This window comes from Rhamphochromis sp. 'chilingali' (assembly GCF_963969265.1).
Source record: "Rhamphochromis sp. 'chilingali' genome assembly, chromosome: 19".
Lineage (NCBI taxonomy): Eukaryota > Metazoa > Chordata > Actinopteri > Cichliformes > Cichlidae > Rhamphochromis > Rhamphochromis sp. 'chilingali'.
The window spans coordinates 20,350,851-20,375,581 of NC_137946.1; the positions used below are offsets into that span (position 1 = coordinate 20,350,851).

Consider the following 24,731-nt stretch of genomic DNA (forward strand, 5'->3'; position numbering starts at 1 on the left):
TTGGGAAATTGTGAAAGTGCGCCCAAGACTCTACAGCCCTCAGTTAGCATGTTAAATGTTGAAGTTCACAACAACATGATCAGAAAAACACACAGAAAAAGAAATAAAAAGTGTGGCTTGTTTGCCTCTTTCTAAAAGCCTCTGTCTAAAAAGAACATGGCAACATGGCTTAGGTTTACAAAGTTGCATCTGAACAAACCACAAGACTTCTGGAACAATGTCCCTTAGACCGACAAGACCATAATGGAGATGTTTGGCCATAATGCAGAAATACCAACTGTCAAACACAGTAGTGCAGGGGTGATGACTTGGGCTTTTCTTGCAGCCACAGGACCTGGACACCTTACAATCATTGAGTCGACCACGAACTCCTCTGTATACCAAACGTTCTAGAGCAGCGGTCCCCAATCCCCGGGCCTCAGACCGGTACCGGTCCGTGAGTCGCTTGGTACCGGGCCGCGAGAGTTGAGGCTCAGGTGTGAAATGTATGGTTTTCAGGGTTTTTATCGGTTTTCAGCGTTATTTTGTTATCGTTTTTATCGTTAACTCGGTTTTCCTTGGTCTTTTCACGTGTGTTATGAATAAATCTTCTTTTTTCGGTACCGGTACTAGTTTTATTTTGTTGTATTTATCCGCGACACCTTAAAGGCCGGTCCGTGAAAATATTGTCGGGCATAAACCAGTCCGTGGCGCAAAAAAGGTTGGGGACCGCTGTTCTAGAGTAAGATGTGGGGACATTCGTCCAACAGCTAAGTTTTGGCCCAGTTGGGTCATGCAACAGAACAATGATGGGGGTGGCAAAATGGTGCATTAGTTATGTCTGTGAAGGTTCTCAGTCATCCACGTCATCGTAGTCAAAGGAGCTTGCAAAGAAAAGCGTCTGGACTTCTTTAAGTAGCTTGAAGACGTTTCACCTCTCATCCGAGAAGCTTCTTCAGTTCTAAGGTCAAATGGTGGAGAGTCCCAGATATAACCTAGTCCCCCCACAGAGGGACAAAAGGACCCCCTGATGATCCTCTAATCGCCTGAGCCAAGGTGTGAAACTGGGTGTGGGTCCCAATCAGCCAGAGTTTCGGGTGTGTTCATTGTGAAACCTGGCCCCACCTTATCATGCGAATTCCTGAGGTCAGATGGCCCAGGATGTGAGTGGGCGTTAAGGCGTCTGGGAAGGGATCTCAAAACTGGATTATAGATGGCAGAGAGTTGGTGTCGTAAACCCCCGCCTCTGTTCAAAGATGGTCGCTCACAGTGGACATAGATGGCTTCTTTCACTCCTCTTTCAAACCATCTGTCCTCTCTGTCCAAAATGTGAACATTGGCATCCTCGAAAGAGTGTCCTTTATCCTTAAGATGCAGATGGACTGCTGAGTCTTGTCCTGTGGAGGTGGCTCTTCTGTGTTGTGCCATGCGCTTGTGAAGTGGTGCATTAGTTAGCACCCTCACTTCACAGCAAGAAAGGCTTGGATTTGAGTGCACATGATGTGGCCTTTCCATGTGGAGTTTGCATACTCTGGGTTTTCCCACAGTCCAAAGACATGCATGTTACATAAACGGGTGATTCTAAACCAGGGGTGGGCAATTCCAGGCCTCGAAGGCCGGTGTCCTGCAGGTTTTAGATCTCACCTTGGGTGAACACACCTGAATCACATGATTAGTTTGTTACCAGGCCTCTGGAGCACTTCAGGACATGTCGAGGAGCTAATTTAGCCATTTAAATCAGCTGTGTTGGTTCAAGGACACATCTAAAACCTGCAGGGACACCGGCCCTCGAGGCCTGGAGTTGCCCACCCCTGTTCTAAACCGTCCGTAGCTGTGAATGTGAGTGTGATTTATTGCCTGTCTCTTTGTGTATAGCTTGTGGTAGACTGGCGACCTGTCCAAGGTGTAACCCACCTATCGCCCACTGACAGCTGGGATCTGTTCCAGTAGAAGACGATGGACAGAACAACGGTGCTGAAATGGCCCTAGTCAAAGTGCAGACCTCAACTCGGTTCAAATGCTGTGGCGAGACCTTAATGGAGCTGTGACATGAACTAATTGTGGTAAACCTCAATAAATGACGATGACAGAATTGCTCCACAATGATGACAGTATGTTACATGACTTAGTTTGAAATGGACCACAAGTTTAGGGTAAATAAAAAGAAAATAGAAATGAACTAAATCCTGACCTTCCAGCATCTCTGTTTATACCAGGAGGAAGATAAATCATTGTTTTTGAGCCATATTCGAGACACACTTGAACCAGTTATAACATATTTATGGATGATTTTCAAAATATCTGTTAAGGGTTTTGAAAAAAAAGTAGACAGGATGGAGAGATACAGACAAACCCCACTTGGCAAACATGTAATGACTTTCCACCGACGGACCTTTTTCAAACTGTGTTTTCTTGCTTCGAAATCAATAATCAGGTTGAGTGCAAATGAAGCATTTGGTTGGCTAAAATCCATTCGAAGGATGGAATGAGGAACGCCAAGAGAGCTGAGTCAGTTTGAACTGAACTGAGACTCTGTACACATGTTAGTGAGTGTAAGTGTGGCTCTCAACACTGTAAACAAACCCCTCAGCTCTTAACACAGACACACAAACACCCATCCATGTTTGCCAGTGTGTGTGTACACACACACACACACACACACACACACACACACACGCACACACGCACACACACACACACACACGCACACACACACACACACACAGAAACACTGTCGCTGTTGTTGTTGGAAAAGAGCCACGGTCGCTCGGCACACACGGTGAGTGGAGTCAAAAGACAAATAAACATTCAGTCGAGGAGTGGAGCTGGGGAAAAGTATGATAGTGAGCTGTACGTGTGTGTGTGAGAGAGAGGGAGTGTTTTTGTGAGCATTAAGCTGATGGCTATCAAAATCTGCTGATTTGATCAGTATTCCAGAGAGAAAGAGACAGAGGGAGTGTGGGTGAGGAAGGTAGTGAGGGGCGGTGGTCGCTCGTTGGTGGGGACTCATTAGAGAGCCAAACCTCATTTAGACAAACATTAACACACATACACACACACGTACACACAAACATGCACTTGATCACGCACAGTTAAGAGCCTGACCATGACGAAAAGTGTGTTTTCATATTGAATTACTTCCAAAGCTCCGAAGGCAAAAACACACAGTTGAGGGGTTGAAACAACACTGGGGCAGGACGGCTGGTAAACTGACCTCGCTCCAAACCAGCATGGTACCGAAGATTACTTGGAGACCGTCGAAGAAATTGTCTCCTATGATGATGACAGTAGCACCTCCCGTAGTCCAGCCCTCACTGGGACTAATGGCTTTAATGCAGGGCGCTGCTCCTGGAGCATATAGATGAGAGCATGATTAGATCCATGAGTAAAAGGGTGAAAAAAAAGAATTAGGTACTTTTGGTATTTAACATGCATCTACAATAAACTGCAGCTGAAAAAGACATGAAATATTAACTATATTGCTATTGTAAAAAAAACACAAATCAGTCTGCAAACTGGAGGGGAAATCTGGCTTGAAGCGTTTTCATCCCTGTTGCATCTGCACCTCATAATTCATCCTGCTGCACCCGCGGATTCTGGCTGTGTTCCAGATCATCACACTTATTCACTGAAAACACTGCAGATTCAAAGACTGAGTCCTTTTTCAATGGGTCCTTGTGCAAAAAAGAAGGGTTTCCCCTTGTAAATAATTCTGCTGAGTAAAATGATAAACACAGGAAACGAGTGCTGAAGTATCAAGTAAAGTCTTTGGGTTCTCTTCACTTCAGTTTCAACCATTATTTATGTTTCTGAGAAGTGTTTGAGTGGGAAAGAATAGACTGTCATAATAATAGAATTTAACCAAAATTTTAAAAGAAATCACTGAAAGCTCTGAACCAACAGCAGTTAGTTTACTATTTACTCCTGGTAAAAAAGAGATTTATTTAAATGACTTGTACAAAAAACCCCAAAAACAGAAGCTCACTTCTTGTTTCACTGTGTAATTTTCCATTATCGTTGATTGAAGGTAGTTTAAAAGCATCATTTGGACGCAATCTGTATTGGTGTGTTTACAGTTTGTTGATCCCAAAGCTTGACTGGCACGAGATTAGGACAGTTCATTTCTGAAACTAATGATCTTACATGGATAAAAGCACACACAGACGGTTTGGTGTGCATCACATGACTTCAAACATAATGGATACAGTCAGCTTATGTCACTTCAATATGACAGAGTATTGTGTGTTTAAGCTCATGTGATCTAATCCTATATCATAACAACAAAAACCCGTCTGTCAAAAACCAGCTCTCATCTCAGTGTAAGTGTTTGTGTGTGATTATCAGTATGCAGCTGAATTACAACAACACCCCTTAGTCTGGGTTTGAGTATGAAAAAAAGCATAATGATATTAGACCGATACACACACACTGACACACACAGAAAGCACCACACCATGCAATGTGTGTGTGTAGTGAGTTGGATTAGCCAGATGGAGGGGCAGGAATCACCTGATAGGATTAAACCATCAACCATCTGGTGGCCATGCTGCTTATGCTCTCAGACACACACACACACGTGCTTGCATGCATGCACACACACTCCTTACCGTGTTCTAGGTAAGACGGCGTCCCCTCCACAGGATCGAGCCTGCGGGCCCGTCGACCGTGTTTGGAGTTGTTGTGAACGAACATGTTATCAGAGACCGACAGGACGTGTCCCTCCACGCTCACTGTCGTTGATACGACCACCTGGAGAGAGGTAAGGGGGTGAGTGGCAGAGAGAGTTGGGTGGACAATTGAGAAAATAAGGTGATTAACAAGGAGAGGATTGGGGAACAAGGTGGAAAAGGTGGACATAAAAAATGGGTAGGGGTGGGAAAGGAGGTAGGCAGGGAGGGAGGGAGGGAGCGGGGAAAGAGAAAGAAAAGAAAAAGAAAAAAGAAAAGAAAAAATGAGGAATTATAAAGTCGGGGGTCGAGGGATCATCGCAGGGAGGAGTTAAAAGCATGAAACTGTGAAAAGCTCTTTAAATGTAACCTGTTATCACTGCTATTACCAGCACCCTCAACACACACTAAGTCACTGTACACTCTGTGTGTGTGTGTGTGTGTGTCCTCCTCTGTCCAATAGTTCCTGATGGGTCCGGCCCTTAATTATCTCCCAGGGAAACAGAGCTGTCTTTTCTGGTTCCACTACAATAGAGCTGCACAATTAGAGGCACAGATACCGTCACACACTTGGTGCTGGATGACTCTCTCCATCCCATCTCACTCTCACACACACAAGACTGTACACAAGAGAGCACGCCACACACACACACACACACACACACACACACACACACACACACACACACACGCACGCACGCACGCACGCACGCACGCACGCACGCACACACACACACTCCCATACTCATGTGCCACGGTAATAAATCTATCAGTATCTCCTGGGCGTCCAGTTTCTCTATTCATGCTCAAGTGGTGTCTTCCTGATTGTGTTGTGGCCTTTAGATAAGGAAATAATACTGAGTGCACTGCCTGAAATCTTATTCACAACCTTCTTTCTTTCTCTCTTGATACAGTGTCACAGGCAATGCATTTGCGTGCTGTGTCTCTGTCACTCGTGGTCCCTCAGGTTTGCAGTATGCCGATGCATACTGGGAATGTTAGACTGATAATAAAAATGGGATTTTTCAGTTGCTTCTTCCATATTCTATTTATACACCCATTTTTCTCACTGCTTACCCAGCTTATGGTCCTGGGCAGCTGGAGCTATCCCAGCTGACACAGGGTGAGAGGTGGGGGACACCCTGGACCCCCATCTCTGTCCCAGCCTCACCTGTCAGACTGCATAATCTCTTTCTTTTTGGTTGCCATGATTTTTTTTTTAGCATCTTTCTTTTATCATTGCCAATTTGTGGCCTATCTCTCCCTCTCTCTTACACACACACACTGCTTGGCTCTCTTACCCTCTCCCCTCTATACCCCTGCATTGTGTGTATATTTATGCTCCAACTACTCAGGGTCAGGATCTCATGTTTCCTGTACAGGCGCTGATAGCTTATTTACTTACACAGAAACACACGCATACACACATTCCTGCGTATATGTGTTGCAGCAGCCATGCATTTGTGTCATTATGTGGTATGTCCACAGGAGACAAAGGGAAGGGCGAGAATGAGAGAAAAAAGACAGCGAGGTATAGAGAGAAGCCTCGACAAAAGAAAATGAGGAATGAATTACGAGAGTGAAGAAAATCTTGCGGTTTGTACCTGGAACCTCCTCATGTCTCTCGGGTTTCCTGCATTCTTCAAACAGTTCTGGTTGCACTTGAGGAAAAACTTGAGGAAAAATCTGTGGAGACAAAGAGGATAAGGCCATATTTGAGGTTAACAGCTTGACAATAGACCAGAGTGAAGACTGCTTTCCTCCAGAATGCGAGCTCAGGCCCAGTGCAGACACATCCACATAAACAGAGAGAGAAATTAATATTTCATACTGTGTGAAAGTCAAAATGAATTTCCTTGTGGAATTTGCTTGCAGATGTAAGGAACTTTTTTTGTTCCTAAATCCACAGCAGCTTCTTTGAAAAGTCCACAAAAAGACAGCGAATGAGCACATGAGAAGGGAAGTTTTATAGTATTGTAGCAAAACTGCAGAAACTACGTGACTGTGAGGAAATCATAAGTTTGACCTTAAGTTTTACACTTTTTGTGAATTTCGGCTCTCAAAATTCTAGCTACAGCCTTCCCGCTGTTTCTGTCTTTCCATAAGTCACGAAAAAGCATAAATCCAGTTAGTGTTAAAGATAATAAGCAACTGTATTGTAACGGTGGACCCAAGAAATACCAGCCGGAGCGACTTTTGACAGTGCAGAACTTTTTATTAAGCTCGGGTTGTAGTGGACACATGTACTCCGCGCTCTCTTTCTCTGCTGTCACGTTCCTTCTCCGTCTGTCACTGCCAACACATAAAGAGACACAATCACTGTCAGATCCCAGCACACCTGTTCACCCCGCCCCTGCGCCGCCCCGGGAGCTCACTGCGTCACGCCTCCTCTGCAGCTGGCCAAGGACCACACCCACGCCACATGTATATTTCTGCAAAACTTAAGATTCAGGATCTACTTTCTTAACATTAACCCTGATGTCAAGCCATTAAAAAGTGGAGCTATGTTGACATTAGGTGTTTGAAATGGGACCATATGTCATGAATCTATATTACAGAATAAATCAAACACACAGATGGCCATCAACGGCAAACAAACACATCCAGGTTGTGTTTTGTTGTGAGCCAGCTGGCCAGCCTGGCAGAAGCAACAAGGCACACTTGCACAGAAAAACACAAACACCCACACATGTTCATGTTTGCATGTGTATTTGTGTTACATCTGTGCTCCTCACAGCTCAACAAAAGCAATACCCCATCACACAGCCTCAAACACAAAGAAGACCGCCACTTCCCTTCCTCTGCACTCATGCAAAACCTTTTACTTTGCAAATATATTTTGTGTTAATAAACAGCAGATGATTGTCTTCAGTTTCACTTTAATCCGGGAGGAATTTCTTTACAGAAACAAAGAAATGAGCTCAAACAGCGTTACTAGCCTAGGATGAAAACCTAAAGCACCACATGAAAATTGTAACACAATCCAATACATTATTTTTTACATTAACCATATTTGCCATTTCAAAGGTCTACAGGACTATTTACACAAACTACAGCCCTCCAACATAAGATATTTAAAGATAAGATTGAAAAAGACACCTCTATATCTCAGAAAATTATTGAATATAATACTATACTATCCTATACTATAACTCCATTATAACATTAAGATTGCAGAGCTATTGCATTATGTTAGATTTCATGAAAATATGTCTGTATTATCTCCATTCCCTGGTGGCTGAGCCCGAAGCTCTGCTGTTCAAGAGGTGACAGCCCTTGAATTGGACCACCAGAACAAAGCAGAGGCATGAGCGTGCGCGTGTGTGTGCGCGCAAACATGTAGTCCACATGCGAGTGTGTGTGTGTGTGTGTGTGACGGGGCAGCACAGCCTAGTGGCAGGTCTGAGTGTAGAACTCTGCATTAACGAGCTCAAGCTTCATTAGAACACCAGCGCTGGGATTCTGCATACCTAATTATCTTGACCCTTAACCTCCGGGTGACAGCCTATCACAGTGGAGGACAGCCACGGTGACCCCTGCTGACCTCCCACTGTCTAGTCCTTCTCACAACACTAGCATAGCGTTAACATGAGCGCCTCAGCTGACCCTGTGCTGTAGATCTCTGCGTAAAGGAGGCGACTGGGAGGCTTACACACTTCCCCGCTCATCTGTCTGATATACTAAAAAAAAAAAAAAAAAACGCAATAATTTACAAGTAAAAGACCTAAATTTCAAAGACTGAAAATAATATGGATTCAAACAAAAAACAAACCCAATGGGAAAGAGAAAAAAATTCATCTTTATAGTGTAAAACTATAAGCATTTTATTAATGTAACTCTTGCAAATGATGCTGTAATTGAAACGTCTGCTTCTGGAAACGGTAATTTAAACATAATTTGCTTCTACAATGTTGTATAACATACATATAAGATAAAAAGTATAATAAAGGACAAAATATTAAAATAAAGACTGTGGAGTTGTTCAAAAGCACTGATCTGATGGAAGAGTATATAACGCAGATCTTACCAAGAATATCATCTCTACACATCTAGTTTTAATGCTGTCTTGGTTTTTAGTCAACACAAATATATAAGTGATATGAATTATTTATAAGTTTTTAAGAGTTTCAGACAATAGAAAAGCAGATACAATGAATTCGGGAGACACAACACAAGGTTGGATTCTCATAATCAAATGCATGTGTCTTACTCTGATAGTTAAAACAAACTGAATGGATTTTACATGCACTGTCACTGTGGTCTCATCTATAACCATAACCACAAACAACATTGTTTAAATTGCTTTAAATGTAAAAATAAACCTTGCTTTGACCTCAATGTTATCTCTGTGTAAAGTTTAGACACCATGAGTGATTTTCCCACTGCTGGTGTGAAGGGTATTACACTTTGCTACACGTATGCATCCAAGCTGGCAGTGAACTTTACAGTTCTGACTATGTGTCCCATCTCAATCAATGCATTTTCGTGCTCCATGTTTGACTTCCTCTTTTCTTTTTCTCGCACTTGACATAATCTCTCATTCAAGCTGGCATTAGTCGAGAATAAATAACAAGGCAGGGTCTGTCGAATTAAGTTGATTTTATATATTAAATAAATTTATCGCGGACCTTACAGCCTTCTTTCGTAAGCGTATGTTTTTTCCTTAATGAATAAAACATAAGCAGGCTGTTGGGAACGATCAGAAGACTTCCAAGTATGAATATGGAACCATTTTATAAATGAGCCCTAGAAGTTCACTGAGGAAGGTGTGTATTCCTGGGGGTTTGGGCTTCTAGTCTACTCTTTCACTTTCCCACAGTGTCCAGCTCAATTCTGTCATCATTACTCAAGTTCAGTCATCTTCTTACCCAGCCTCTGTGAGCCAATCAGGCTGTTTCATATACTCTCCTGTCATTCTGCCTTTTAGACTCTTGCATCCTGCCTCCTCCATCTCCACCTCACACTGGTCGGTGAGAGAGCTGCCATCACCAGCAACTAGTCTCCACAGTGTCCTAACATACCTCCTATCATCCTGCCATTGCTGAGACTCTGCTATGTTATATGTCCCAGTTCATTAAATCGTTAGTAAACTGGGACTTAGCTGACTTTTGCAGCTGACTTTTACAACAAGCCGTTGGCGCACTTGTATGTTGCATCGATAAAATGGAAGGCAGAAATAAAACCTCAGCAAGGCACTCCTCTACAGCGCAACAGGACTCCTTTAGGTGCTCTGAGTAAATGAACTTCTTTATTTCTATTTCTGCTCTGCAGCTACTGTAACAATATTTCTGCTGCAGGCTCTTCTTGCTGCTTTCTCTGTTGCTGCTCTACTGAGAAAGATAGGAACGGTTTAAACATCACCTTAATAATCACCACATCAGTATTACAGCAATAATTCCCCCCTCTCAGTGCATTCCTTCTATCACTGGCTCAGCTTATTGGTGATCTCATTATTTTTCATATTTCCATCTTCCACTCGACTCTGTCCTTTTCTGGTGTGAGTGTTTTCTCTCATTGACTGTCAAAAGTACATATTCTACATTTTAATGCAGTATGGGAGCGATCCTCTCTCCCCTTCACTTGACCCCATCTGGCCTAATCAACTGTGCTACAAAGAGACCCTGCAGCAACACGCACACACACACGCACAGAGACACCTTGTGTGAATTGATTGGCTGGTCCAGTCGCTGGTCGTTAAGAGGCCTCCAATTAAAATGGGCAATTATAAGGGTCTGAGTGATTGTGGGGGAGGGGAGAGCGCTCCCCTTCCCTCCGCTACTGCTCTCCCTCTTTGAGGCCCGATCATGTTCAAGTGATAACGGCGCTGTTGACCTTTGCTGCTATATTGTGAGTACCACACTCACAGAGTTGACCTGACACCAGTCCTGCCTGCTACACACACACACACACACACACACACAGACACACACACACACACACACACATGCACACACATGCACACACAGCTCTTCAATGTTGGAGTCAGGGGGAGCAGTAATTTAAACTAATAAAAGAAGAAAGACAAAAACATTAACATGCAAAAGTAATACTGTCTTATACACTTGTGATTTTTCATTATAGAGTCAGAGTGTGGATGAAGACATAGGTGCAAAAGACTACAATATCCAGTGTATACAGGATAATCTCTGTGTTTCTCATCTTCAGTATTCAGGGAGAGCTTGCAGCTGAATGCTAGCTTTACTAAGGTATTCTTAACCATGCAAGACTCTGCAACAGGAGAGCACTTTTTTTAGTGTGTTTGTTTTATAAACTTAAATATAAAAGATGTTGCTGGGTTGTTAGCATGCTATATTGTTAATACTGATGCTACTAAAACAAAGTGCTAGGCAACCGTAAAATATAATCAGCCAGATTATATAAACAATCAACTATCTCTATTTTTGCCAGCTTAAATTACCCTTGTAAGAATTATTTTCAATATTATGAGACGTCAAAGTGTGAATAATGGGTAGAATATGGTTCTCCTTTGGCAGTGCATTGGCAGGGTGCTATAGACAGCCCGTCTACCTGCAGAGAACGTCTGCTGCCTGTTGGAGGCAGTTTCCAATGTATGTGGTGCGACCTGTCTGTGGGCTGCTCTAGCTTGTGCTGTTGTTGTTCTGTCAGCCAGCTGCAGAAAAGAATGAAGTTATAACATACAAAATGAAAAGCTGAAGCTCTCTTCTCTTTTGCGGTCCACTGATCAGCGTTGGAACAACACACAGTCGAGCTGTTGCTGCTGGGTTTTTGAAGGACTGCACAGGAACCTAACGTCCAAACGGACACATAAAACGAGCACAAGCAGGCAGATGGTCTCATTTTCAGTTGTTTTTTTTTTCTTTCACTTCCTGTTTGGTTAGCAAAAAACTGTTAAGTTAGGGTTAAAATACACCCTTTTAGACTGTTAAAAAAACGAATCATTTAATGTGAAAAGGTAACTACAGCTGCTCGTACCAGCACTGTTGGGAAGTTATCTGAGGGTGGACAGGTTTATCACTACTGCACTGTACTGCGTTGGTTGTAGTAATATAGCAAACAACAGTTGGATGCTGTTATTTTTTGTTAGCTATAGTGTAGTGGTGAACAGCACAGCAGCATCCATTATTCAGGGGCTGAGATGGCAATTATGGCTCAGAGCACAACTGACATTAATATTTAATATGTAGGGCTAACACAGACCTGAACAGAGAGACAGGAAGTGACAGAGAGAGGGGATGGAGAGATGGCTGAATGCAGAGAGAGAGAGAGAAACAGTGATGATGAGGAGGAAGAGGAGGAGGAGGAGGGGAGGAGTGTGTGAAGGGGAAACAAATGGAAAAGAGAATCGGGAAAGAGGATTATGGGAGTTTGTTTCGACCACTCTCCCGTCATTTAAATAGTTACAATACCAACGGGGCAAGGGTGACATCTGGGGGAATTCCAGCTTTGTGTGTATGTGTGAAGAAGATCGTGAGCGTCTAAGACTGAATCTCTGTGTCCGTTTTATTCCCAGAAGACCTGGTGTGCTACCGAGCCAAGAATAACGATGCTGCCTTGGAAGAGAAAGAAAACAGACACACACACAGACACACACACGGTATTCTGAGTTGTTGCTGACAGGTGGAGAAATTGCAGTGAGTCAGTTTGTGCAGACAAACTGAACAACAGATCAGTGCTTTAGCTTCTCCTGCCTCCTGTGTCTCTTCTCTGTCTCACTGCTTTCTTTAGATATCTTGTTTTACCTAGCTGCCAAGTTTCCTGGCAAAGCTTTCTGACAGAATGATATTCACTTTCTCCGTCTGCGTGTGTGTGCGAAGCAACTCGTAAATGTATGTGTACCGATCGTAACAGCCAAATAATTGATCATTTTCTGCACAAAGTGAGGGACCAGTTGCAAAAAATACAAAAAAATGAAGCACAAGTTCATGCTATCGCTATATGCGGCGCATTAGTGACCGGCCTTTAAATGTGCTTTATTCTCATTTGTCAGTAGCTAATCTGCAGCTAATATGAGTAGTGAGAGTTTCCCTCTCAGTCTGTTGATCTTTCACAGAGATCAACTTCCTGTTTCCTGTTTACATTGTGAGTTTGTTATTGTTTAATGTGATGACATCAGATAGCACTGCTGGGCCCCGTGCCTGCTATCTGAGTATTCGGTAGGAAAAACAAGGACATAAAATCCTATTAGGCAATCTGTTCGGCTGTTACTGCAGTCATAATGTGATAATATATTGCTTCCTGTTGGAGGAATGCTTGTTTTACTTTGCTGTGGTTTTATCTTGCTCAGGGGCACTTCAGCAGATTAAACAGGTGCTGATACAGGGCTCAGTGCTATAATCCACAGATTTCAGTTCAAATCTCTTTAAATGTTTACATCCACTTTGACTTACAGGTCGGAGGAGTGGTAATTAAAGGCAGTTAGTATTTTAAATGCTGATAAGTTGTCTTAAATGGATTAGAGAGACTAATATGATGCAGAAATGTAAGGAAATCAGAAGGATCTGAGTTGGAGGGAAGATGTATTTTGGTTGGTTCACTAATATGTGAGTTTTGTGAAGTCTTGCCTAACACAAAGCTGATAATCTTCATATTGTGCTTTCTACATGCAGTTACAAAATCTAACAAGCAAAGTTTAATAATTTGTCCACGAAGTGCAAAGAGCGTTTCTGCTGATTTTCACACAAACTGAAGACATCTCTTATTGAAGATAACGAAACAGGAACCTGGTTGAAAATGAACAACAGAGGGCTAATGTGTGTTTCCATTTGCTTTGCAACAACGCACTGTGCATCTCTCTATACACGTCAGGCACATTTACCGTATTAAGTAACTTTTGTAGCTAAGATGTCCAAATGCAAAACACTCAGGGCCATGGGTGAGCGGTGCTGAACGTAACTCGAGTGTGAGAGTGGAGGAAAAAGAGCAGAGCGGCTGAGCAACATTCAAAATGTGTGGGGCGGGTGCAGGGGTGGGTGGGAGAAGAGCAAAATGGAGTGCGGAAGAAAGAAAAAAGGCAGCGGAGGAGGGAGCGAGGGGGCTGGGGAGGAGGGAGGAAATGCATGGGAGAGGGAAAGAGAGTTATGCGAGGGAACAAGACTTAAGAGAGCCGAGCGAAGCAGAGTTATTTTACATAATGATGGTTGATATGCACAGAGGTAATTGATAGCTGAGCTGCAGCCCAAAAAACACCCAGCTAGCTGTCAATCACGGCTCATCTCCCTGGAGATATGCTAATGATGATGATGATGAGGGCTTAGCTTCATATTGCTATCATTACTATTAATGCTGTCATTGTTGTCATCTCTGCATATTTAAATGACAGCGCAGGCCAGAGTGGTGATAGCCAGTGTGCATGATGTCTGTGAGAAAGGGCTCGTAATGTCTGCAGGGCTGAGATAGACTGAGAATTAATAACTTGCACGGCGTACTTACTTTGCACTCATTCAGACCTGTATAAGTGTCATTACATCATTGTTGCATGTAAGGGTGACACTGATGTCATCAGTTTATGACAAGGCAGCGCAGAGCGATGCACAGCCCAGTAATGCATTACAAATGCTGCGATACGTCGATCCAGCGCCGGTTTACTGGAGGTTAACGGTCAAAATTATACAGAGGTTTAGGAGAACCTCCAGTGTGTTTGTGTCTCTGAGTCAGTGAACGACTGAGAAGAGAAGACGACTCATAAACTGCAAATCCTGTTCAGACAAATGGCAGAAGATGAGACATTCATGACCGGTCAGCCAGACAAGTTGTAAACAGGCCAACTGATAAGCTACATGAAAGTGAAACTGCTTCATTTGGAGTCTAACAACAGAAAGTGGTCACGATCAGATCTAAGGTCCATGCAAGCATGTTCTCTCCATGTCTCTCTGTCTTAGTCCAAAACTGCCATCCTGCCTAGGGTGCACTCCACTTCTTGGCCTTTGACAGTTAAGATAGAGTCCAGCTGACCCTGAATCAGATAGGTGGAAGGAAAAATGATGTCATGTGTTTCAAACACACACAGGATCTGCTCTCAGTCAGGAAACCTGTTGGTGATGATACTGCATTCTGTATGATGAACCTGTATGACGCTACTTAGATGACAACAGTTTATTATCACTGGAGAGATATTTAATAAGAATATGAATTCGATACCAAAATTAGGCAAACATATTGAAATTATCAGGGTTTATGCTTCAAAGTCAGCAATTTGTCTTGTTTTTCTATGTGTGTGTTGACTATGGCCCCATAAGAGTGTGAGATTAGTACTACATAAACACAGTCTGAGGAGCTACATAAATACAATATACTCTGCCGCATAAAAAAACAAGCTGTGCTGTGTGAAAAAATCTTTAACATTTCAGCATCTTAAGATTTCTTTAACGACTGAGGCCGCGGCCGTTTTGAAAACCTCACTGATATAAAAATGATCCCAGACATTCATTGCCGGGGTTACTTGTATGCACTTGAAGAGATTAGTGGCTTTTGGTGTTATTAACTTTGTTAAATACTTGAACAAAAACGACGCTACTGGCTCTCTGATGCTGCTCTACAGTTAGAGGCCATGATAAGATTAAATTACAACATCATTACAAATGCCGTCAGAGGTCCGACTCACCAGAGGGAGAGAAAAGAGGGGAGAAACAAGGGAGAACAGCAAAGAGGTAAAGGCAAAGATGAGGGGCTAGACAGACAGAGGGAGGAGGTTACTGTGGTGTATATTTTAAAGGCTGAAGGCAAACTGTTGAATTATAGATGAGTGAGATTGATTTGTGAGAGGCAGAGGAGGAGGGGGAAAAAAAGGAGAGAAAAAGGTGGAAGGAGGGACAGAGGAGAAGGGGGGAGGCAAGAGTTGTGGGGAGCAAGCAGCTAAAGGATCGCTCGCTCTGGGCCAAACATGTACAGTATGCACACACAAACACACACATGCGTGCGCGGGAGCGCAGGCACAGACAGCTTACCTCAAATCGAACTGAAGCTCAGGCTCTCTGTGCTTTTTACTCTTTTTACTCTTTTTTCTCTCACACAGACACACACACATAAAGTTTATCAGCACCACCAAAGAAAAACACACACGTAGATACACCCTCCGTTCGGTGATTACCTACTAACAAGACAACAGCGCCAGTGTGCCGCGGGGGTTTCAGCAGATGAACTAAACTTGTGGGGCTGTTTTTGAGTGAGCGTCTGTTCCTTTGTCATTGCTCTTAGAAATAATTCATGGATTGTGTCGGAGGGGGGCTGGGATTGTGGGTGGGGGGTACGAAAAGGAACAGAGGGCAGGAAGAGAGCGATGAAGGAAGTGATATTGACAGGAACCTCTTCTTCCTCTCTCCTCCTGTCTCCTCCTCTCTCCATCAGTCAGTCACTCAAACACACACACAGCTTCACTGTCAGTAAAAATGCATCTCTTGCCTACTTAGAGATTTCTGAGATATGATGGTAATGATTGAGGGGACGTTGATAAGTTTCTTCTCCACGCAGATGTATGATGCATGCATGTGTTGCTCCAAGCTGGACTTGCTTGGTCCGTCTTCAATAAATTCAACATTTATGTTTCATGACCTCTTGTTTTCACACAAATGGGAACTCAGCAAGGTAAAGTGTTACAAAGTTGCCATAGTTTAAACTCAAACCTTTCATGTACAGTAGATAAAGAACCAGAAAACACTTGCATGAAGTGATTCTTTATTTAATTATTCAATTTGCTCTAATGGATTGAAAGACCTTAAGCCTTCTGTATGTGTTTACCTTTTTTGTGTACAGGTGTGGGCAAACATGAGCACACATTTCATTAAAAACTATGAATTATCATTTGTTTAATATCAGGAGGAATGAGGGTGATAGAGTTAGGTCCATACGTTTTGGGGGAATCACAGTTTTTCTGATCGAGATGTGACTAAAGTGTCGAACCTCAGCTTCAATTCAAGTGGTGTTACAAAAGTACTGCATTAACTTTTATGATTTACACCCATTTAAATGCATAGATCCCCATTTTGAGAGGATCAAAAGTAATCAGACAATTGACTGACATCTATTTGGTAGCACTCAAAATACAAAGTCTTCTCTGCAATTGACAGAGGCCTCACTTCTACTTAGGTTTATTTTGTTTTCGAGCCTATCAGAGACATATAAAAGCAGCCAACATCAACAATTTGGTTCATTCTTTAAAAAAAAAGAATACACTGGCCAGCTTAGCAGCATAAAAAGATCTGAGAGGCCACAGAAGACACATAGAGTGCAGGATGGTAGATCCATTTCCAGGGTTAAGAAACCTTCTAACATTTAACACTCTCAAGGTAGGAGTGTCATTGTACAAGTGTCCAAGTGAGAGATGCCTTCATACATGAAAATACAGAAGGTTTACAACAATGTGCAAACCACTGGTTACACTCAGGAACAAGAAGGCCGGATTAGAGCTTGAACATTTCTGGAAATAATTTTTGGGAAGATGACACCAAGATGAACTTGGACCAGAATAATTAGAGGAAGAAAGTATGGAGAAGGAGCAAAAAAAAAAGGATCTTGATATGAAGTATACCACATCATCTGTCAACCATGGTGGATGCGGTGGAAGCACTGGCATTTATTGATGATGTGACTGCTGATAGTAGTAGGAGGATGAACTGTGAAGCATACAGGGCTGTGCTCTCTCCTCAGATTCAGGAAAATACTGCAAAACATTCCTTCAACTGTATACAACTGTATATAAAAGAAGCATGTTGTATAAGATGTACAGTACTGTAAATAAAATATAAAATAATCTTTAACTCGTTAAGTGCCACTTGGTATATTCTTGTGCCGCTTCAGCACTTATGCACATGTATGTGTTTTTTTTTTGTTTGTTTTTTTTTAGATATTTAGTATATTTAAAGGGATGTTTTTTTTTATTTAGTCACAACATCTTGGAATTATTATTTAATTTAAGTTGCTATCTCTCTGGCTGGAGTCTGATCTGAGCACTCACTGTCCACTCGGGCTGCCACTTTAACATTATGTGCTACAAATTGCTTCAGCTTCTGTCTTTGCATCTGGTGTCTCCTTTAATAATGCATTTGGCTCTAAATATACAGAGAGGCAAGGAAACAAAACAAAAAGTCACAGCTCATTCCAGTCATGCTAATGTTGTGAAAGGGTATATTTAAATCCAAACCACATCTTTTTCTAAACCTAACCAAGCAGTTCTTTTGTGCCTACACCTAACCACGACCAAAAGCGAAAGTAAAAAGCAAGTGAAAATCTATAAAAAAATAACCTCACAAAAAGAACTTCTGGGTGAAAAACACAAGAAAAACACCCGAATTCCCAATATAAGGGTGTTACCACTAATATCGGTGTCCTTCACTTGGTTACTCCTTTCATATAAAGGATTGAGATCATTATTTTTCATGGTATTCACCTAAAGTTTTGACTGTGAGAGCTTTTACTTTGGCGGGACAACAGCCTAAAGATTACTTTGGGACTTTTCTGAGAAAAGTGAGCAGTGAAGGGTGAAAGAAAGGATGCGAGAAAAGATACAGAAGAGAGAAATGAGGACGAGAAAGAAAAAGGAGAAGGTGAGGGAAATGTTTAGGGCAAGTTAGAGCATTTAACTCCCGCTACGTTTGTCAAACAAATTAAATACTGTCAAGGTTCCTCACCTGTGCGTGCACCCACCCACACACACACACACACACACACAGACACACACAGACACACACACACACACATATATATAAACTGCCCGTGTGGCACGCATATGGCTCACCCTGGTCCAAATAAGGAAATATGCATACATTACCATAACTGATGTTCGAACCACTCCATTTAATATGCTAATTCACTGAAATATTACTGAGCGCCGTCTGTTGTGAATGAATAAATTTGAATTGCAATTAGAATAATCCTTTATAATTAATGAAAACTGTCAATTTTGGTTCAGAAGTAATTTGATTAACGGGTTGATGGGGCTCCAATTAAGTAGAGGATGAGGAGGAGCAGAGAGGAGGATGAAGAGAAGAAAGGCGACAAGCTCTTCAGATAATCGCTTCCTTTTCATGTGTAATGAGAGATTAAGCCGAAATCTCTCAGCGTTCCTTTAAAGCTACAAAGCGGGAAAACTAACAGGGAACTTCCCTTACCTTTGAGGGAAGGGAGCATTAAAACAAAAAAATGAGAGGCGAAAGAGAGCGGAGGTGGTCAGAGCCACAGTTTTTATCATTATGAATGTTCAGTCAACAAGACGCACTGAAAAGAACCTATATAATTTTTAATTTAATAATGCTCATGTGTTTCATATAGCTGTGTTATTCCTGCCACAGTAATGGTGTCGTTAGCTTTCTAATTCACAAGCACCTCCTACCACCACTAATTAACCACATCCATGTTGCTGTTATTAGCTAATTACAAGACTGGACACATGCCCAGCTAATTAAAGCTATTAAGTGTGTGTCCCTATGTGTGTGTGTGTGTGTGTGTGTGTGTGTGTAGAGGAGAGTATGTATATTAAGGCATCTCATGAGCTAATGCTATAATGACAGTCTATAACGGAGACCTGCATTGCAACAAACCATCTGACACGCCCCCCCGCTCTCTCAGTACAAAAACACCGCTGCTCCCTCTACTCCCAAATCAATAGCCAAGGTCATTATGTGCAGCTGAATCATATGTTTCACTAAAGTTGCTGCGTGTTAATAATATTTCAACAGAGTTGCAGGAAAAAGCTTCTAATTTAGCTCGTTTAGTCAACACTGTCATCCATCATGGTGAGAACACAAAAGACGCCCCTGACTCTCTGCTGTTTTTCTTTCTTTTTTGCTTTTTATTCTTATTTTCTTTCCTCCACAGCACCTCTTCTGCTCTATATTCATTTTTACTGATTTTCCTTCCCCCCTTTTCCCCCTCCAATCACTTCATCCTCTTCTCCTGGCTTCGCTGACCCTTTCCTTTCCTCCTCCTTTCCTTCCTTTCCTTTCATTACAGGAACATGTTTTTCTTCATTTGAGCTCTCTAATCCTCTCTTTATACATCTGAATATTCATGAGATTGTTTTGTTTTGAATATTCAAGAACCAATTAACATGCTGTGTATGAATAATTAATACTTATTATTTTCTCCCTTTTAAATTTTTAATAATTAAAATCTATAAATCTGAAAACAAAGAGGCTCATTTTCACCTTCTGTGTGCTTACGTGTGTGTATGTTGGTGTGTGTGTGTGTTGGTGTGTGTGTTTGTGTGTCTGTGCACACGTCATGCTGACAGACTATTTAACAACAGCTCAGGAACTCTTTCTTTTATCTGCCAGCAGTCTATCCTCCTGCCACACAACCAGAGTGTGTGTGCACAAGCATGTGTAAGTGTGTGTGTGTGTGTTCACACTCATGAATAAATGAACTTGTTAAAGAGAGATGAAGGGGAAGAAGTAGACAGGTTCTGCTGTCCTGTTTAAAACTACCTGATCTGGCACACTTAGCATGCAGGAACACACACACACACACACACACACACACACACACACACACACACACACACACACACACACACACACACACACACACACACACACCGACATGTTCACAATGAAAACTGAACGAGTTGCTGCATCACCAACAGTGCAGATATTAACTGGGCAATAAGTATGAGTGTGAACTATAAATAAGTACAAGAGTAATAAAGTCAACCCAGAGAACGAAGGAAGGAGAAAAGGAGACAAAAAGGTGAAGATGATGTGTGAGAGGGATAGAGAAGAAGGGAGGGATGCATCCTTGTCTCCTCCTTTAGTCTTATAAATACGGCTGCCTTCACGACAGGCATCATTCCTTTTAATCAGTGTCGCTGCTGTGATCAAAGAAATACCACCTCCACTGAAAGAGACAGCAAGAGATGGAGTACAATGGGAGACTCCTCACTGTGTGTGTGTGTCTTTGTGTCTGTGTGCGCGTGCAGGAGAGAGAAGTAGGAGAACGAGAACAATGTTGTCTAGTACCTGAACAACAGCAAAGCCATCATGTCTACATGCTGTCACATAAGTGAGGTCTTGCAATACAGTCAGACTTACACCTCCACTCACACACTCACACACACACACACACACACTGCAGTGACAACTGTCAAACACTCACCTCCCGACTGGGGTGTAGGTAATTAACCAGACAAAACAACTCACAACACCTCAAGGATCAAGAACACAGAAGAAGAAATACAAGGTAGACTCACGACAAAAACATGAAAAAGAGACGAGAAGAAAAGAGACGTTCTGACTACAAAACAAGCGCACACTTCTAAACAAGGAGCTCCACTCAGGAGTACAGAGGACTGGGTAATGATGAAAATAGAAACAAATCTGCACTCCTCTACTCATCTACATCACTCATCTCCTTACTATGTTTTCTTTACATTAACAATAACGAGGGAACTTTAAATCCACCATTAAAAGTGTCACACAATCAATAACAAATTATTACATTTACTCTGACTGCTAATAAGATCAACAGCTTCAATAATAGAATCAGATTTTTTAATTAATAAAAGACTCATCTGGCACGATTTAGAGAAAAAGTGACAAAAAGTGTTGTTTCAGGACAACTAGCATCTTGTTTCTCGTGGTTGAAGTTTAGAGCAGACTCAGGAAAAGATCATGGTTTGGCAGTCTGTAAGAAACACAGCACAACTTCTTATTCTACTCCTGAAAAAAGAAAATCCATACGTACTGAAGCTCTTAGCTCAAAGCGTTCTAAACAGAAATGTAAAGAGTCAGCCAATAATTTGCGTTATAACAGCGCAACATGGATAAATATAAGAAAGAAGAGCTCAGCTGACAATCCTGATCCTATGTATGCTCTTGTTATGGTTGTAAACATTGTTTTCCTTGACGTAGCTAGAGAGATGGATCATGTTGGCACTCTAGTTTGGGCAGTTGCCTAAGATGTAATGTTATGAAACTTTGCACATGCATGATAGAAATAAAACCCGAAACCATAACATGTTGAACAAGCTGCTTGGTCTTTCTTCCTTCCATCCATCCATCCATCCATCCATGTCCCTTTGCTTATCCAAGTCTGAGCTGTAGGGGTCTTTGTCCTGTCACAGTCATCATGGTGTGAGATGCAGGATACACCCTGGACAGGTAGCCAATCTGTTGCAACCATTCATGCTCACATTTACACCTTTGCTTAATAAAAATTCTGGGCTTGTTTGTGAACTCGGAGAGAACATGCAAACTCCGCACAAAAAAAGGTCCCAGACTGGATTCAAACCCATGACTTTCTTGCTGTGCTACCAACCGTGCTGCCCGCTTGATCATGTTAACCCAAAATAACTGCCTCAAGGTTTTACCAAGATTCGGAACGAGTGGTGAGACTTTTCACAAGAAAGCCTTTGATGCTTTTTGAGTTTACCACAAACAAATGTCTATAAATTTCCTGAAACCACTGAGTGTAAATGGACTGGTACTTATTTAGCACTTTTCTACTCTATTTGAGCACTCAAGGCACTTTCTTACTGTGAGCTTTATTCTGTGCTTAAGCACTTTTAACCTAATGCTCACACACTTACATGTATCCAGAGGGGGCAACTTGAGCTTATCTTGCTCAAGGACATGGGATTTTAACATGGCGTGGTTGGTTTTATTGTTACTTATTGTAAATGAACAATGACCAAACAAAATACTAAGTCTTTCTTTCTTTCTTTCTTTCTTTCTTTCTTTCTTTCTTTCTTTCTTTCTTTCTTTCTTTCAACCAATTAAACTACAGACAATTAATAATTAAAAAAAACCCACATGAACCAATTTAATTAGACCCTTTGTTCAATTAACAGTTTCCCCCTTTGTTCTCTGTCATGGGTGGAAGACACCATGATGGCATGTGTGTATGTGTTGCACTATACCTGTGTGTGTGTGTCCCTGTGATACAAATCTTTCAATTTTTAGTGTCCAGGAAATTAATGCAAGTCCTGGTGGAAGTCACAGACACACTAACGAGTGCTTGTGTGTGTGCGTTTCCATGTTATAAGTGTCTGCGATACAGCTGACTCTCAGTCTGCTGCCACTGCTTCTCTCTGTTATGCCGAGCCTTGCAGTGTAAAAGAATGACAGAGTGTAAACTACTAATTATCTCTCAGTCAGACAAACCAAGATTGTACAGGCTGTGTGCATACAGGTTTTTTATCCTTCTCTGTTTAATCTCACTGTTGTTTCCTATTTGTTCAGCTCATTATGTGATCAAAGCCATTAACATGTTTATGGAGCGGCTCTTTCATGTTGCAATAAAACACACTGAAGCAACTCATAGGGAGTCATAAGGCGATGAAATATGAATGCAGAGGCTCCAAAGATGAGGAGAAAGTGTGTGTGTGTTTGTGTGTATGCGTGTTTGTGTAAAGATTCATGTGTGTGTGTGTGTGTGTGTGTGTGTGTGTGTGTGTGTGTGTGTGTGTGTGTGTGTGTGTGTGTGTGTGTCTACGAGACTGAGTGGGAATAAAATTAGTTTAAATCTGACGAAACTCCAAGCTAACAAAAAAGATGAGGAGGACGGGGGGCATCTGAGCCTTTGAGTTTTCCCTGCACACACACACCCACATACGTACACACAAATACGTATATGGAAATACATACACAGAGGCAGTAACTGTTAAATAATTCAGCATACACAAACACACACTGGAGGCAAGGTGAGGGTAAAAAGCGCAGCTAAGCTAACAGGCATAGTGAGTGGCCCGCAGTGTCAACAACCAATCAGGATGGAGCGTGGTGGCCAGAGAGAGAGGCGTGACCCCCGGTGACCCCGGACTCTAATGATTTATAAACACGACTGAGAAATGTGTGCACTATGCGTGCGAGTGTGTGTCCTGCAAACCCCCCGGAGCTATTTAAATGTGGAGATGAATTCTTATTTATTCACACAGAAAAGGAGTGAACGTGAAGACCCCAAGGGTAAGGTTCAAAACAATACAGGAGGAGAGCAAGAGAGGGAGAGAACAAGGGGGGATGAATAAAGATACGAGAGGAAAAGTGAAGTAGAAAGAGAGAAGGAAAGACAGAGAAAGAAAATGAGGAAAATCCTAAGAAAGAAGGAAAAGTGAGAAAAGAGGTAAAACTGCCCTGTGATCGCATAAGGAGAGGAGGTTAGAGGGCTGTAAAAGACCCTCTTTTACTATCCTAAGGGGCTGCACACACGCATATCGCACATATATTCCCTCCCCCTGCACCCAGCTCAGTACGTGTGTGTCCTCATGCAATATTAAATAGTCAGTATGTGTGGGTATAAAGAGTGGTGGGGCTGGGATGCAGTGAATTATATATCACTATTGATTTGCACACACAGAGAAAGACACACGCGTGCACAAACACACACACTTCATTAGATTAAAGCTCACAGCTATGACACAGACAACAGCAGAGGCTAACAGCAGATGCAGGAGAAAGAATCTGTCCGCAAAGACACACACACATGTAATGTAATGAAAGTACACAGAGGCTTTCTACCTTCACTCTGCTGCACCAGCTGTTTTGGCAGAAAGGTGGATGCTCTTTTTTTCCACTCAAGAAACTTTGTTACACCAACTGGTATTTTATATTAGCACCAAATCAGAAGGTCACATGTTCATTGGTCTCAGCAAATCAGCAGAAAAATATAACTCTGAACAATGGTATTCAGCCTTTTTTTAAGCTCATTGTTTCATTTACAGTCCTCTTTAGCCAGTGCAATCATAAACAACATCTAAATATAAACCCACTGTGAGCTCTTCCCAGCACTAAACAGCAGATGGCTAAAGATAGCAACTAGCTGGTGGAGAAAGCCAGGCAGAGGAGCTAAACTTGCAAATATTTTCAGGCGCTGGTAAAGATTAGAGCTGCGTAAACAAGAAGATGGTTGTTACGTGGATTTAGGATCTGATGGTTTCCACACACCTATCCAATTTCTGGACCTCTTACCCCGTTCAGGGTCACTAGAGGGGGCTGGAGCCTATCACAGATGTCATAGAGCATGATGTGGGCTACACCCTGCAGGTTGCCAGGCTAACACAGAGAGAGGGGCAGCTATTCAAACTCACATTTATACCGACAGGCAATACTGAATTACCAGTTAGCCTAGCATGTAAGTCTTTAGACATAGGGAGAACATTCAAACCACAGAGAAAGCTCC

At 42.2% G+C, this 24,731-nt stretch overlaps 1 protein-coding gene across 5 annotated transcripts in view; it reads right to left on the reverse strand.

The window, feature by feature from the left end:
* The window catches only part of LOC308386983 (transcription factor COE1-like), a 91,969-nt gene that overhangs the window by 28,573 nt on the left and 38,665 nt on the right, over nt 1-24,731 (reverse strand). For all 5 annotated transcript variants that reach the window (XM_080866845.1, XM_080866844.1, XM_080866842.1 and 2 more), the window contains exons 7-9: nt 6,251-6,332; nt 4,587-4,728; nt 3,194-3,327 (exon numbers count right to left, since the gene is read on the reverse strand). In XM_080866845.1, coding sequence (XP_080722971.1) covers nt 3,194-3,327; nt 4,587-4,728; nt 6,251-6,332 — 358 coding nt within the window. The remainder of the gene's footprint in view (nt 1-3,193; nt 3,328-4,586; nt 4,729-6,250; nt 6,333-24,731) is intronic.